The 16671-nt window shown below is 26.1% G+C and overlaps 4 protein-coding genes across 4 annotated transcripts; 1 reads left to right on the top strand and 3 right to left on the bottom strand.

Annotated features, from left to right (window-relative positions):
* Positions 1-270: 270 nt before the first annotated feature.
* Positions 271-1425, bottom strand: LOC137829443 (F-box/kelch-repeat protein At3g23880). The gene has a single exon (XM_068636247.1). It carries the CDS (start codon positions 1423-1425, stop codon positions 271-273), a length of 1155 nt encoding a protein of 384 aa, XP_068492348.1.
* A 2289-nt stretch (positions 1426-3714) lies between these two features.
* LOC137830408 (putative expansin-B14) lies at positions 3715-5313 on the top strand. The gene is made up of 4 exons (XM_068637727.2): positions 3715-3954; positions 4046-4158; positions 4281-4462; positions 4890-5313. Exons 1-4 carry the CDS (start codon positions 3768-3770, stop codon positions 5212-5214), a joined length of 807 nt encoding a protein of 268 aa, XP_068493828.1. The 5' UTR covers positions 3715-3767; the 3' UTR covers positions 5215-5313.
* Positions 5314-7348: 2035 nt separating this feature from the next.
* On the bottom strand, positions 7349-8353 carry LOC137829442 (F-box/kelch-repeat protein At3g23880). The gene has a single exon (XM_068636246.1). The coding sequence runs from the start codon at positions 8351-8353 to the stop codon at positions 7349-7351; it is 1005 nt and encodes a 334-aa protein (XP_068492347.1).
* A 4940-nt stretch (positions 8354-13293) lies between these two features.
* Positions 13294-14465, bottom strand: LOC150026005 (uncharacterized). Its single transcript, XM_090304853.1, has 3 exons — positions 14261-14465; positions 14025-14141; positions 13294-13634 (listed from the first exon to the last, which is right to left on the bottom strand). Exons 1-3 carry the CDS (start codon positions 14463-14465, stop codon positions 13294-13296), a joined length of 663 nt encoding a protein of 220 aa, XP_090160979.1.
* Positions 14466-16671: the final 2206 nt, after the last annotated feature.

Raw genomic sequence — 16671 nt, 5'->3', positions numbered from 1 at the left:
AAAGATGATACTTATGATCAGATATTTAAATTTTATTTGGGTGTATAAATAAAAGCAGGGGTCACAAATAATAAAACTACTGGGCCAGCTGAAAGCCCATGTTTTTTAGAAAGGGGTGGTGCTGACATAAGAAACGTGGTGCAAAATAATGCTGGGCCAGCCGAATAGGTGCAAAGTAATAACACAATATATTAATCTCACATCATGAAGTTGTGAAACCTCTTACACAATTTAAGAAACATAAGACAGCTTAATTAAACATAAGACAGCTTAATTTCCATATGGCAAAACCAAGCTGTGAACATAATCATATGAGAAACAATAAAAGTCATTGTCCTCGAAAACTTCATAACGAAGTATCTTATTATCTTTCTTATTGTACATAATAAATTCTGCAGTATCATAGCTTCCACGCAATAGAACATTATCATTCTCAGATACGCACAAAATCACTGGAGTAGTTGGCATGCCATGAAGAACATGAATGTTAAGATCTTCATAATTTATATTCAGCAACGGTGTCCACGATTTTGCAACTCCAAACTCTCTCATTGTCCAAACACGAAGCTGTGTCCCTTGACGATGATTAAGACACAAACATCCCTTCAAAACCTCAATCACAGGCACCTCAGGGGTCACTTCACAATCAACATCAGGCACGGACAAATAATTGCATTTCTCATTCTTCACATCGTAAGAAAATATTATTAACTCATTCATGCTAACATTTTTCCATTGAAAAGCATAATCGAATTTAGGAACAGCTAACCAGTTTACAGTACCACACACATAAGCTCCATAAAGACTCAACGTGACCAAAGCATTACAACTTAAGACATTTCGCCAACAACTGTCACCTAAAGAATGAACACTAACCTCCATTTTTTGTGATTTATTATCACACAAAACAACTTGGTAAGTGTCACTCCAATCATCGTAGCCAAACCCGAATTGAAACGGGTAGCCAAAATCATTGGAAGGAATGCGCAGGCGAGGGGAATCTTCGCTCATTAGCCTTGTGGATGGATTCCAAAACCGGACACATAATTCTTGACCATCAAATCCATAGTGAGAATCTTGCAAGCAAACCAAGCCGTTGCATACACCCAAGACATTGTAATTGCGGTTGAATCGATGAGAATGACCAATGGTGGATGATGGATGTTGAAGAAAACTTTGTAAAGAAAGTGATGTCGCACAATACATGGTTTCATTACTCTCGTAGTTTCCAATGGTTAATAAGATATTAGTGTTTTTGGAACACCTTTGAAGGTGCAGTTTAACAAATGCACGATCTAAGACGAGGTGGTTCATCCATTTTGAAGTGCACCTGAATCGCACGAGATCCTTCACTGGAACTCTTGACAAAATCTCCATCATCACTTCTTCAGGAAGAAGTGTAGAACATTGAGATGATGAAGACATTTATGTGATGAGGCACAGAAAGGAAGCAAGTCAAAAACCCTAATTTACAGAAAGTTAATTTGTTCAGAAAAAATTGCAAATTCAATAACAAAAGAAACAAAGAGATCAAGAGATGCGGTCAATGTATATATTAGAAAAAAATATATTTTCAAGTTTGGAAAAGATAATTTATTAGGAAAAAAATATTTTCACACCAGAAAAAATCAAAATATTCTTTTATAATCCATTATAATAATATAATGATATATATTAGTATTTTAAATTTAAATTTAAAATATTAATTTATTGAATATTTTCAGTAAGTGTAACTACTGTTTGATTAAAATTGAAGTTTAAAAAAAAGAGAAAAAATGTCAGTACAAAAATATTTAAAGAGAAAATAAAGTGATCCTGAAGATATACTCAACCACATATTATAATCAATACATTAGTTATCATATTGAAGATAGTGTGAATATATTACATTACTTTTTCTTTGACTAAAATTTATTATAAATTACAAATTTATATGGTGTTTGCAACTTTTGCTTTAATTTTTTTTATTAAAAATTCACTCCGAATAAATATAAAAATCAAATAAGTTTTTTTTTTGGTTTAATTTAATACAAAATTCAAAATTAAAATAAAATTTCAGAGCTCTATTTGAATTAATTTTAACGATTTCAATTACTAACAACTTATTATTCTTTTGTATAATTATTGTTATACGATTTCAATTTTTTCTTGTATTTATATATAAATTATATAATCTTATAAATATATTGTAATTATAGTATAATGAGTAAAACAGCCTTTAAGAAATATCAAAAGTTTGTTAGTTGTTAATTAACTTTTAAATATAACATTATATTTAGATATAATGAGTAGTTTTGGGTTCAGTTTTGTTATTTTGAATCTAACAACTTATTTTCAAATAAGTTTTTGTGTAGTTTTAATTTAATACAAAATCCAAAATTAAATTTAATCATACTTATAAGATAGTCTCTCTAACACTAATACTAACCCGTCTAATCTTTGCAACGTCTACTAAAAGTAGATCATATATCATTATTAATGCTTTTGATGTTTCAGTTTGTATGGATTTTGAAGGGATTATACACGAGTTTTGAAATACTAAATCTTTTAGTGAAGTTGTAGTTATGTATATATTAGGTTGAATATGTATAGGAACAATTACAAATAAATGAGAATTATTGTTCAAGTTACCTAATATTAGTAGTAATTGTTGTTTTTGTTTGGAATATTGTATGGGCCTTTAGTCCAAGATGTATAAGGGTTGAACCATTTCTGAAAGATCACATTTATTTATTTATTTTTATTGATAAAAAAACTTGACATACTAAAAAAATTATATACCAAGCCAGTCTGTTTATTAGAGTTCATCTTCTAAAGAGGAAAACTTGTAATTATAATTTTTTTACAGTTAATTTTGTAAATTGACTTTCATTAACACTTTACCTTAATTTTGTATGTTGATTTCTTCCTTGTTTTTTCTTTAGTTTACTTTCTAACTTATGTTGTCTCTTATTCTTTATTATTATTATGAGAAGTGATATATTGACAACTTACACCAGTATACAACTTCATTTCTTTATCTAAAATTTCAACTTTTTGTATGAAATGACAAAAATATCATTTCTTCATATCACTGGACCAAGGTGGTCAATGATTGTTCCTTGTTATTCTTTGTTATTTTGGTAGAGATGGGTTAGACGGTAGGAGGTCTTATTGGCTGATATGTAGTTGAAAAGGTACTCTGTGAACATCATTTTACTGTATAAGGATTGGACCACCCCTGTAGTGGTCTCATTTAATTTCATTGTTATTTGCTAATAAAAAAAATCTAGAACAAGGTGGTCAATGTATCATTATTAAGTTTGGTGGTCAATGTATCATTATTAAGTTTGTATGATAGTGAGTTCAACTGTTAATAAACCATATTTTGGGAAGCAAAATGATTTTCTTACAACCAATTTTTTCTGTGCTTCATAATACAACTTCTTCAAATGCTCTATTACTTATGTGACGGGGACAATTTTGTAAAATAATAAAGTATTGGAAGATGTAATTTATGTAATTTGATACATTGGTGGTCAAATAATCAAATACTCTTTTGGGAAATGTGACATTTGTCTTGTTCTTTTGTAAACATTCAAAGAGAGACTCAAAGTTCTGGGTCATGAATTAAACACATGGAATACTTTTTACTTGTTTTGGGGTTCACCAACCTTGTTTACTCCTATAAATACCATACTATGCACCACCTATATTTCACACATATATCACAAACTATCAGCACCTAAGGGAAGTAACAGCATCCCAGTGATACTGTCATAACTAATATGTCTCCTACACATAAACCTGCATTCTCTCATTCACTCAATCTTTTGGCTTCACTTTCAATACTCCTAGTGGTCCCTTCCTCTTGTTTCAACCCCAAAAAAATTGCTAATGCTTCCATTGATTCATCCAATTGGTCACCTGGTGTGGCTACTTGGTATGGACCTGCCAATGGGGATGGAAGTGAAGGTATTAGAAAAGTTTAGACACATGCAGTTTTCCCTTGGTAAAATGGTTGAAAGGAATATTGAATAAGAAAATTTGTTAATTATATATGTAGGTGGTGCTTGTGGTTATGGCAGCACTGTTGGGGTGCCTCCATTCTCATCAATGATAGCAGCAGGAAGCCCTCCATTGTTTGAATCAGGCAAAGGCTGTGGTTCTTGTTACCAGGTGCCAGTTAAAACATATACGTATCTAAATACTTAATAAATTTTAAACAACATCACACAGAAAATGTATCAATATGTTATTAATATATACGTTGGTATTCCAATTTTGTTACAATTTCTCAGGTGAAGTGCAGAGGGAATGAAGCGTGCTCAGGCAAACCTGTGAGGGTAGTGATCACTGATCTGTGTCCTGAATGTGAAGCCGCACATTTTGATTTGAGTGGTGCTGCTTTTGGTGCAATGGCAGTTCCAGGGCAAGGCAATCAGCTACGCAATGCTGGCAAAATAGTCATTGAATACAGCAAGTGGGTATCTTAGTTTCTATAGGTTTACATTTTTATCAGTATTTCATAGTCATGTTTCAAATATGCTTTAATTATGTTTCATGTTTCTGTATTACGAAGTGGACTTTAAGTTTACCTCAATCCCATAAAACCGGTTATGAGATGAGGTTTGCATATTATGGGTGGTCCGATAACAGCCTAATAGTAGGTGGTCCGATAAGCCCAACAAACCCTCGTTAGGATAGACTTGAAATGACTCTGATACCATATTACAAAGTGGACTTTAACTACCTCAACCTCATGAAACCGACTCATGAGATTATGTTTGCAACCATTTATATACAATGAATTGTCCTCGTCTCTATGAAATCTCCAACGTTCTGTCTCTGAAAATGGTACAAAAATTGGATTTACTCTAGAGAAAAATGATGAATTTGAATTTTTGCAGGGTTGAATGCGAGTATCGCGGCATGTCAATAGCTTTTCGTGTGGACTCTGGATCGAACCAAGAATATTTTGCAGTGATGGTTGAATACGAGGAGGGAGATGGTGAACTTGACAAGGTTGAACTGAAGGAAGAATCTGCAGGATCATGGATTCCCATGCAAAAATCTTGGGGTGCAGTTTGGAAATTTAACAAAGGGTCACCACTGAGAGCACCATTATCTATCAAGCTAACCAACTTTAGGTCTAGGAAGACTGTTGTGGCTAGCAATGTCATCCCTCATGGTTGGACACCTGGTCATACTTATAGATCAAATGTTAATTTTTGAATCCCTTCTCCATTACATTGGATTGGATCATCATCACCTTGTGGCTATTATGCTTAATTTATAATATAATTAATAAAACAATTGTTCATTAGTTTTGAATTGGATCTTAGTTACCATTATAAATCATTCAAATAAACCATAGATGGATGATTATATTTTTTATTACTGGATTACAATGAGACTAATTTAAAATATCAATTGTTGATATATGCATTGATGTCTACAATTCAATGAATTTTAGAAATTAATATTACAAACATATTGAATGCATTCTGAAAATTAATGTCATTCAATTCAGTCATCTATGGAAGTGATGCATTCAATTTAGGAATTGCTAATGTCACATGGGCATACATTAATGCTGAAATTAGAGGTTAAATATTTAGGAGTTAAAGTAGGGGTTAGTGTATAATATTGTATAGAAATAAGTAAGTTAAATAAGAAGTGAAAAAAAAAACTCACAAAACTGTTAAAATTTTACACGACAAGAAAATCATGAAATAGAAACCAATTTTTAGATACCAAAATGATTAGTTGCAATAGTAACTAAATTAGAAACTATTTTAGAAACTAAAAAAAAATTGGTTTCTAAATTAGTTTATATTATTGTTAAATAGTTTTTAAATTGGTATCTAATTAGCGACCAAGAAAATTTGGTAGCAAAAATTTGGTTGTTAATTATATACCAATTTAGAAACTATTTAATAATAATAGAAACTAATTTAGAAACCAATTTTTTTTAGTTTCTAAAATATTCTCTAATTTAGTTATTATTGTAACTAATTATTTTGATTTCTAAAAATTGGTTTCTATTTCATGATTTTCTTGTAGTATTAGATTGAAAATATTTATGATGGTAAGATTTTAAATTGAAAATGATGTTATCTTTATTTATTGGTGAAGAATTTGTTAATGTGTATTTTTGTTTGATTCTTAATAGTAGTCTTCTTTATTATACAACCTTAAACTCATGAAATCATTTTTGTTGTATAGTTATACATAAAATAATTCCATGCATACTACTCTTATATTTGTTAATTGCAAAATTAATTATGATATAATTTTTTGAAAAGGTTTATCACTTATTAAAAAACCTAAAACAGCATATCCTAATGGAAAACTTGTAATTTTAATGGTTGTCTCTCTTCAAATTAAATCATGTTAGTGATACTCTACTTCACTCTATATACCACACAGTCACACAACTAACAATAATAGAAGACACATACATTATACATTAATAGTGTTCTTATTTTGGATTATTAATTTTATATTGTTTCCTTAAATTATGTGAAGTACTAACTCATTTACTTTATTTACTTACTTATATATATATAATTTAATAAATAACTTCTATTGTTTATAAATTGATATAAATTATACAAAGTTGATTATTTGTGTAAATCTTATTAAAACCATTTTTTTATAATTTTTTGGAAAAAAAAATATTAAGTAGAAGACAATGCTTATCATCATTCAAATACTCAACAACGTACATCAAATGACGTGTACAACCTTACGGGCTTTACAGAAAGGGGTGGTGCGGACATAAGAAGCGTGGTGCAAATAGTAAAGTTGCTTGGCGAAGCGAATGAAGTTCTTTAGAAATGAACACAATATATATTCACTTGAAATAATGAAGTTCTGAAACCTCTTACACAATTTAACTAACCTAAGTTTAATTTGGATATGGCAAAACCAAACTCTGAACACAATCATGCGAGAAACAACAAAACATGTTGTCATTGAAAAGTATTTAACTAACATAAGTTTAATTTGGATATGGCAAAACCAAACTCTGAACACTGCGAGAAACAACAAAACATGTGTTGTCATTGAAAAGTATTTAACTAACATAAGTTTAATTTGGATATGGCAAAACCAAACTCTGAACACTGCGAGAAACAACAAAACATGTGTTGTCATTGAAAAGTATTTAACTAACATAAGTTTAATTTGGATATGGCAAAACCAAACTCTGAACACAATCATGCGAGAAACAACAAAACATGTTGTCATTGAAAAATATTTAACTAACATAAGTTTAATTTGGATATGGCAAAACCAAACTCTGAACACTGCGAGAAACAACAAAACATGTGTTGTCATTGAAAAGTATTTAACTAACATAAGTTTAATTTGGATATGGCAAAACCAAACTCTGAACACAATCATGCGAGAAACAACAAAACATGTTGTCATTGAAAAGTTCATAACGATCTATCCTATTATCTTTCTTATTGTATAGAAAGAATTCTGCAGTACCATAGCTTCCAAGCAAAACATCATCATTCTCAGATATGCACAAAATCACTGGAATAATTGGCATGCCATAAGGAACATGAATGTGAAGATCTTCATAATTTATATTCAGCAACAATGTCCATGATTTTGCAACTCCAAACTCTCTCATTGTCCAACCAAGAAATCGTGTCCCTTGACGATAAGAAAACCACAAACATCCATTAAAAACCGCAATTACAGGAGCATCAGGGGACCCTTCACAACGAACATCGGGCATTGACAAATAATTGTATTTCTCATTCTTCACATTGTAAGAAAATATTTTTAACTTATTCATGAAATTTTCCCCTTCATAACGAAAACCGGATTTGGGAGCTCCTAACCAGTTTATAGTACCACACACATAAGCTCCACTCAAACCCAACGTGACCAAAGCATCACAACTTAAGATATTTCTCCAACAACTGTCACCTAAAGAATGAACACTAACCTCTATTTTATGCGATTTATTATCCAAAAAAACAACTAGGTAAGTGTCACTTTGCAAGCAAACCAAGCCGTTGCATACACCCAAGACAGTGTAATTGTGGTTGTTGAATCGATGACAATAATAATCAATGGTAGATGATGGATTTTGAGATAAACTTTGTAAAGAACATGATGCAGCACAATACATGGTTTCATTGTTCTCGTAGTCTACTGTGGTTAATAAGATGTTAGTGTTTTTGGAACACCTTTGAAGGTGTAGTTTAACAAATGCACGATCTAAGATGAGATGGTTCATCCATTTTGAAGTGCAACTGAATCGCATGAGATCCTTCACTGGAACCCTTGACATAATATCTATCATCAGTTCTTCAGGAAAAACTGCAGAACATTGAGATGATGAAGACATTTATGTGATGAGATGCACACAAACGAAGCAAGGTCAAAAACCCTAGTTTACATAAAAGTGTCAAAGTTAATTTGTTTAGAGAAAAATTGCAAATCCGATAACCAACTAAACACAGATATCTTAGTCAATATATATATTAGGAAAAAATATATCTTCAAGTTTGGAGAAGATAATTTATTAGAAAGAAATATATTTTCACACCAGAAAAAATCAAAATATTCTTTAAATAATCCATTAAAATAATATATATTAGTATTTTAAATTTAAAAATAATTGAATTTTTCGATAAGTGTAACTACTATTTGATTAAAATTGAAATTTAAAAAAAAAATAAAAATTTCAGTACAAAAATATTTAAAGAGAAAATAAAGTGATCCTGAATATATACTCAACCACATATATTATAATCAATACATTAATATGTTACGTTACTTTTTTTTACTAAAATTTGTTATAAATTACAAACTTATATGGTGTTTGTAACTTTTGGTTTAATTTTTTTTATTTAAAATTCACTTCAACTAAATATAAAAATCAAATAAGTTTTTGTTTGGTTTTAATTTAATACAAAATTCAAAGTTAAATTAAAATAAAATTTTAGAGCTCTGTTTGAATTAGTTTTAACGATTCAGTTACTAACAAATTATTATTCTTTTTTATAATTATTGTTATATAATTTCAATTTTTTCTTGTATTTATACATAAATGATATAATCTTATAAATATTTTGTAATTACAATATTGAGTAAAACAAATTTTAAAAAATATGAAATATTTGTTAGTTGTTAATTAACTTAATAGGTTTCCATCTAGTCTTTTCTTAGAGCTTTTGTTAATTTATGAGTTTTGATCTAATTTCTACATTTTTTTTTTAATTTATGAGTTTTGATCTAATTTTTACATTTTATTTTTTTTAATAATATTTTTTTTCATGTTGTTACTTCAGGAGATATAATTGAAATGTTAAGTTTCATAATAACTAAAATGAGAATTTTTTTTAAAAAAAATATTGATAGCATGTTTGTATAACTTTGGTATTTCATCTACATAACATTTAAAAGCTATATTGAGTTAATAGATCTCACTTGAAGAGTATTTCTCAGAAAATGATTTAAAAATAAGATAAAAAATAAATAAATGAACTAAAAGTAATTTTTGTATAAAAAATAATTAATTCCAAAATTCTAACTAATAACTTAGTTTGTTAAAGATTAAATCAATATCTCTAAGATCATTCTTAAATTTGTAATTATAAAATATTGAAATTCGTTAATTTCAAAATTTAAGAGATTGGAAAGTTAAAAAATATACCAAAAAAAGTAGAATTGAAAATATTAAATTTACCTTTTGATTCAAAAACTAATATTTTCAGCCAAGTCAAAAACATTTACATTGCCAGAAATATGTGTATACCAACCAACAAAAAATTAGAAATACTTTGAGGATTTTATCGCTAAACTATGGATAGTGTTATTCTTAGTGTAACTTTTATTTTATGGTTTGTTTGGATTTAATAATGAATTTGACAGATTGAGTTTGGGTGAATCTAAGGTCAAAATTAGTGAAAAATATTGTTATTTGAATTAAGATAAATATGATGGAAAGTGAATAGAATTTTTTTAAATATGTAAGTAAAGTGACTAACGTGACTGATAAAATAAATTTTTGAATAAATAACAGTGTAACATTCCAAATTTACTTTTATGATTAAAATTCAATTAAAATAAATATAATTAAATTATCTTATGTATAAACATATTGAAATTTATGTAAGTATTTTACAAATTTTGGCACATATTTTACATAAATAAAATTATTAAAAAATTTAAATAAATACGAATCATAAATTATTTAAGTCCTATTTAAATAAAAATATAAAATAAATAAATTTATTAAATTATTTAAAATCATAAATAAATACAAATTTAAATTATTTAATGTCTTTATTAAAATAAAATATAAATCAATAAAATTCTTATTTTGAATTATTTAAAAATTCTAAATAAATATAAATTTAAAATATTTTATTGGTGTATTTAAAAAAATATGAAATAAATAAAATTTCTAAATTATTCACAATCTTAAATTATTTAATGTACTATTTAAATAAAATTATTAAATTAATCAAAATTTTAAATAAACACAAATATAAATAATTTAATTTTGTATTTAAAAAATAAAAATAAAAAATTTAAATTATTCAAAATCCTAAATAAATACAAATCTTAAATTATTTAATATCCTATTTAAATTGAAATTTTCTATAAGTAAACAAAATTTAATTATTCAAAATCTTAAATAAATAAGAATCCTAAAATATTTAATGTTCTATTTAAATAAAAGTATAAAATAAATAAGATTCTTAAATTATTCAAAATATTAAATAAATCAAAAATTAAAATAAATAAAATTTTAAATTATTCAAAATCTTAAATAAATATAAATTCTAAACTATTTAATGTCTCAAATAACTAAAATTTCAAAATAAATAAGCTTCCTATATTCAAAATCTTAATAAATACAAATCTAAATTATTTAATTTCATATTTAAAAAATCTTAAATAAATTATTAAATTATTAAAAATTCATAAATAAATATCCTAAATTAATTAATATTCTATATAAATAAAAAATTAAAATAAATACAAATCATAAATTATTTGATGTCGTATTAAATCAAAATTAATTATGAAAACGAAAAATTCAATTATTCTTAAAAAATAATTAATTACTATATTAACAATAAATATTTTAACCGTCAATTTTAGGATGTATCACTGATACGAAATGATCAAATATTACAAGAAAATCATTGAATATAAACTAATTATAGAAACCAAAATAATTAATTATTATTTGACTAAATTAGAGACGATTTTATAAAATACAAAAAATTATTAATATGTGGTTTCTATTATTAATAAAAGTTTCTGAAATGGTTTCTAAATTTGTATATAACACTAATTACTTACTACTTTATATTCTAAATTAGTTTATATTACTATTTAGAGAATGATTTAAAAACTAAATATTAGTAGTTAAATATCAGGTAGCTAATTAACTTAGATACCAATTTAGAAATTATTTTAATTTTTTTTATTAATAATAAAAATCATTTTAGATATGAATATTTTTTAAGTATCTAATCTAGTCAATATAGAGACTAATTATTTTTAGTCTCTGATTACTATTTAATGATTTTCTTATAGTGAAATGTATGAAAATTTCAATTAGTGAATGAATAAAGCTCATATAATAAATTATAAGATAGTTTTTTTTATCTTTTTTTGTATTTTATATATTTCAAAAATAACTCCTAGTACTTTTTTTTTGTCATTCATCTCTCGCTAGTTTCCGAGTTGAGTTTCTAGAATTAATGCATTTTTAAATTCAGTGTAGTTTCCGAAAAGCATTCATGTCTAGAATTAAATGAATTTTAGAAATTAATACTACAAACATTTTGAATGCATTCTGAAAATTAATGTCATTCAATTCAGTCATCTATGGAAGTGATGCATTCAATTTAGGAATTGCTAATGTCACATGTGCATACATTAATGCTGAAATTAGAGGTTAAATATTTAGGAGTTAGTTTATAATATTGTATAGAAATAAGTAAGTTAAATAAAGTGAAAAAAAAACTCACAAAACTTATGATGTTAAGATTTTATTTTGAAAATACTTATAACGTTAAAATTTTAGGTTGAAAATGTTTATGATGTTAAGATTTTAAATTGAAAATGATGTTATATTCATTGGTTGGTGAAGAATTTGTTAATGTGTATTTTTTATTTATTCTTAATAGTAGTCTTCTTTATTATACAACCTTAAACTCCTGAAATCATTTTTGTTGTATAGTTATATATAAAATAATTCCATGCATACTACTGTTATATTTGTTAATTGCAAAATTGATTATGATATAATTTTTTGAAAAGGTTTATCACTTAATAAAAAACTTAAAATAGCATATCCTAATGTAAAACTTGTAATTTTAATGGTTTTTTCTCTTCAAATTAAATCATGTTAGTGATACTCTACTTCACTCTATATACCAACAATCACACAACTAACAATAATAGAAGACACATACATTAATAGTGTTCTTATTTTGGATTATTAATTTTACATTGTTTTCTTAAATTATATACTAACTGATTTACTTTATTTAATTACTCATATATATATATAATTTAATAAATAAGTTCTATAATTTATAAATTGGTATAAATTATAAACAGTTGATTATTTGTGTAAATATTATTAAGAACATTTTTTTATAATTTTTTGGAAAAGATGTATATATTAAGTAAAAGGCAATGCTTATCATAATTCAAATACTCAACAACCGTATCAAATGACGTGTACAACCATACGTATATTTAAAATTTATTAGGGTATACTACCAAAGTTATATTTTTATTTATTTTCTATTTTATATATTAGAAATGTTGGGCAAACGTATGTGTCCAGATTTTTCTCAAGAGGAAATGAAAGCTTGTGAGTTTACAAATAAAAACAGGGGTGACAAATAACAAACAGCTGGACCAGCCGAAAAGCTTTACAGAAAGGGCGGGTGCGGACATAAGAAGCGTGGTGCAAATAGCAAAGTTGCTGGACCAAGCAAATGTCTACAGACTTTTTAGAAACATCAAACATAAACTAGCAACAACGTAATTAGTGTGTATCCCAATTCTATTATAAAAAACTAAATTGAGCAGATACCAATGGTTCTAGACACCAATCAGAAAATAAAAAATAGCTTACGATATTTTTGATGAGATTAAGACCAAACCTTAATTTCTACTAGTAAAAACACTTCATATATGATGCAGCACAGTAATAAACACAATATATATTCACTTGAAATGATGAAGTTGTGAAACCTCTTACACAATTTAACTAACATAAGTTTAATTCTGATACGACAAAACCAAACTCTAAACATAATCATATGAGAAACAAGAAAAGTTGTTCTCCTTGAAAAGTTCAAAACTATATATGCTATTATCTTTCTTATTGTATAGATGGAATTCTGCATTGCCATAGCTTCCAAACACCAGAAAATTGTCATTGTGAGATATGGACAAAATCACTGGAATAATTGGCATGTCATAAGGAACATAAAAGTGAAGACCTTCATAATTTATATTCAGCAACGGTGTCCATGATGTTGCAACTCCAAACTCCTTCATTCTCCAAACGAGAAATTGTGTCCCTTGACGATGAGAAAGATACAAACATCCCTTCAAAACCTCAATCACAGGCACATCAGATGGCCCTTCAATATGAACATCAGGCATTGACAAATAATTGCATTTCTCATTCTTCAAATCGTATCAAAATATTTTTAACTTATTCATGAATTTTTCCCCTCGATGATAACCACACACATAAGTTGCATAAAGACTCAACGTGATCAAAGCATCACAACTTAAGATATTTCACCAACATTTGTCACTTAAAGAATATAGTTTTGAACTTTTCAACAAGAACAAATTTTCTTGTTTCTCATATGATTATGTTCAGAGCTTGATTTTGCCATATTGGAATTAAATATATGTTAATTAAATTGTGTAAGAGGTTTCACAACTTTTTGTGATTTATTATCAAAAAACAACTTGATAAGTGTCACTCCAATCATCATAGCCAAACCCAAATTTAAACTAACAGTGGTTACAATCATTGGAATGAATGCGCACGCGTGGATAATTTTCACTCATTAGCCTTGTGGATGGATTCCAAAACCAAACCCAGAATTCTTCAAAATCAACTCTACGGTAAGAATCTTGCAAGCAAACCAAGCCATTGCATACACCCAAGTGTAATTGCGGTTGAATCGATGACAATAATCAACAGTGGATGATGGATTTTGAAGTAAACTTTGTAAAGAACATGATGACGCACAATACATGGTTTCATTGTTATCGTAGTCTACGATGGTGAATAAGATGTTAGTATTTTTTGAACACCTTTGAAAGTGCAGTTTAACAAATGCACGATCTAAGACAAGGTAGTTCATCCATTTTGAAGTGCACCTGAATCGCATGAGATCCTTTCTTGGAACCCCATCTTTAGGAAGAACTGCAAAACATTGAGATGATGAAGACATTTATGTGATGAGATGCACACAAAGAAAACAAGGTCAAAAACCCTAGTTTCCACAAACGTGTCAAAGTTAATTTGTTCAGACAAAAATTGCAACGATACCAAAGAAACAAAGAGATATAGGTGAATATATATTAGGAAAAAAATATATGTTTAAGTTTGGAAAAGATAATTTATTAAAAAAAAATATTTTCAAACAGAAGAAATCAAAATATTCTTTAGATAATCCATTATAATATTATAATAATATATATTAGTATTTTAAATTTAAAAATAAAATATTGATTTATTGATTTTTTCGGTAAGTGTATCTACTATTTGATTAAATTTGAAGTTTAGAAAGAAGAGAAAAAATGTGAGTACAAAAGTATTTAAAGGGAAAATAAACTGATCCTGAAGATATACTCAATCACATATATTATAATCAATACATTATTAGTTATCATATTACCAAAGAAAACTCTAGAGATTTGGGTGAATATATATTAGGAAAGAATATATCTTCAAGTTTGGAAAAGATAATTTATTAAAAAAAAACTTTCACACCAGAAAAAATCAAAATATTCCTTAGATAATCCATTATAATATTATAATGACATATATTAGTATTTTAAATTTAAAAATAAAATTATTAAAAATAAAATGCTTTAATTTTTTTTATTAAAATTTCACTTAAACTAAATATAAAAATCAAATAAGTTTTTGTTTAATACAAAATTCAAACTTAAATTAAAATAAAACTTTGGAGCTCTGTTTGAATTAGTTATAACGATTTCAGTCACTAAGAACTTATTATTCTTTTGGAATTATTGTTATATAATTTCAATTTTTTCTTATATTTATATATAAATTATATAATCTTATAAATATAGTGTAATTAGAATATAATGAGAAAAACAGCTTTTAAGAAATATGAAATGTTTGTCAGTTGTTAATTAACTTTTAAATATAACATTATATTTAGATATACTAATTAGTAGTTGGGTTCAGTTTTTTATTTTGAATCTAACAACTTATTTTCAAATAAGTTTTTGTGTAATTTTAATTTAATACAAAATCCAAAATTAAATTAAATTAAAATTTTGGAGCTCTATTTGAATTAGTTTTGACAATTTCAATTACTAACAAGTTTTTAAATACGGTTTAAATGTCAAACATTTTATAATAAAAAAGTTATTCTTTTGTATAGTTATGGTTATATAATTTCAAAGTTTTCTTTTATTTATATATAATTATATAATTTTTTTATAGCAATAATTATTTAGAATTTATGATTTATGGTTAAGAGTTTAGGATTTATAAGAATCATACATTAAAAGAAATTTTATAAAAACTTGTGAATTTAATTGTTGTTTGTTTATAAATGAAAATGGAAGAAGTTTAGTTAGAGACTTTTGGAGGGACACGTTTTATATGTATTAAGAATAATAATTAATATATATCTCTTTCTTAAAATGTTTTACTACAATAGTATTATTCTTTAAATAAATATAATAGAGATATTTTAATGGAAAAAATATATTTTATTGAATGAGAATATGGAGTTAAAACTGTGATAATTATGGCATGAAGAGACTATAGCTATTACTGCATAAAATAAAAAGTATTGTGAATAGTTTTTTTTCCACGCAGTGTAATAGTTATTACTCCATTTTTATTATATCTGTAAATTTTGTTTTTGAAAACAAATATATTATATGAAAAAGAAAAATATATATTTTATTTACACTATTGTTTAATGTTGAAAAATAATTAATGACATGAAATTATTTTTATAAATAAAATGTTTTAACGTGTAAAATAATGTACTTTTACTGTTTATAAAAAAATATTACCTATTTTTTAAGAATTGTTTTTTAATCCAAATGTTATTCCTTTCTTTTCTTAGTTTAAGGTTTATTTTAATAAATATTTATAAAATTTTCTATCTTATACTTTTATTTTTATATCAAAATAAACATGTATATGTAAATTAACTGAAAATGAGGTAATAACAAAAAGTAATCGATGATAAACAAAATAATTGTTGTGATAGATATATTTTAAGCAATTGTTTGATACGTTATTAAAATGATAACTAGTTTAATATTGAACTATTTTTTATTTCTTGCTTAACAAGAAAGGTTTTTACTAAAAAAAATCTATTTTTTATTTCATAAAACTGAAGGAAAAAGTCTTTCATAAAACTTCCAATATTTTGTTTTAAGTGG

Source organism: Phaseolus vulgaris, chromosome 7 (genome assembly GCF_051622355.1).
Source record: "Phaseolus vulgaris cultivar YP4 chromosome 7, ASM5162235v1, whole genome shotgun sequence".
NCBI classification, from domain to species: domain Eukaryota; kingdom Viridiplantae; phylum Streptophyta; class Magnoliopsida; order Fabales; family Fabaceae; genus Phaseolus; species Phaseolus vulgaris.
This window is presented reverse-complemented; position numbering and strand designations above follow the sequence as displayed.

Excerpts from the sequence above, each read along its gene's own strand:
- LOC137829443 (XM_068636247.1), bottom strand. The coding sequence starts at position 1,425 with ATGTCTTCATCATCTCAATGTTCTACACTTCTTCCTGAAGAAGTGATG.
- LOC137830408 (XM_068637727.2), top strand. The coding sequence starts at position 3,768 with ATGTCTCCTACACATAAACCTGCATTCTCTCATTCACTCAATCTTTTG. Across the intron at positions 3,955-4,045 it reads CAATGGGGATGGAAGTGAAG|GTGGTGCTTGTGGTTATGGC; the intron begins GTATTAGAAAAG and ends TTATATATGTAG. Across the intron at positions 4,159-4,280 it reads GCTGTGGTTCTTGTTACCAG|GTGAAGTGCAGAGGGAATGA; the intron begins GTGCCAGTTAAA and ends ACAATTTCTCAG.
- LOC137829442 (XM_068636246.1), bottom strand. The coding sequence starts at position 8,353 with ATGTCTTCATCATCTCAATGTTCTGCAGTTTTTCCTGAAGAACTGATG.
- LOC150026005 (XM_090304853.1), bottom strand. The coding sequence starts at position 14,465 with ATGTCTTCATCATCTCAATGTTTTGCAGTTCTTCCTAAAGATGGGGTT. Across the intron at positions 14,142-14,260 it reads TAACAATGAAACCATGTATT|ATTCTTACCGTAGAGTTGAT; the intron begins GTGCGTCATCAT and ends TTTGCTTGCAAG. Across the intron at positions 13,635-14,024 it reads TTCCAATGATTGTAACCACT|GGCCATCTGATGTGCCTGTG; the intron begins GTTAGTTTAAAT and ends TTCATATTGAAG.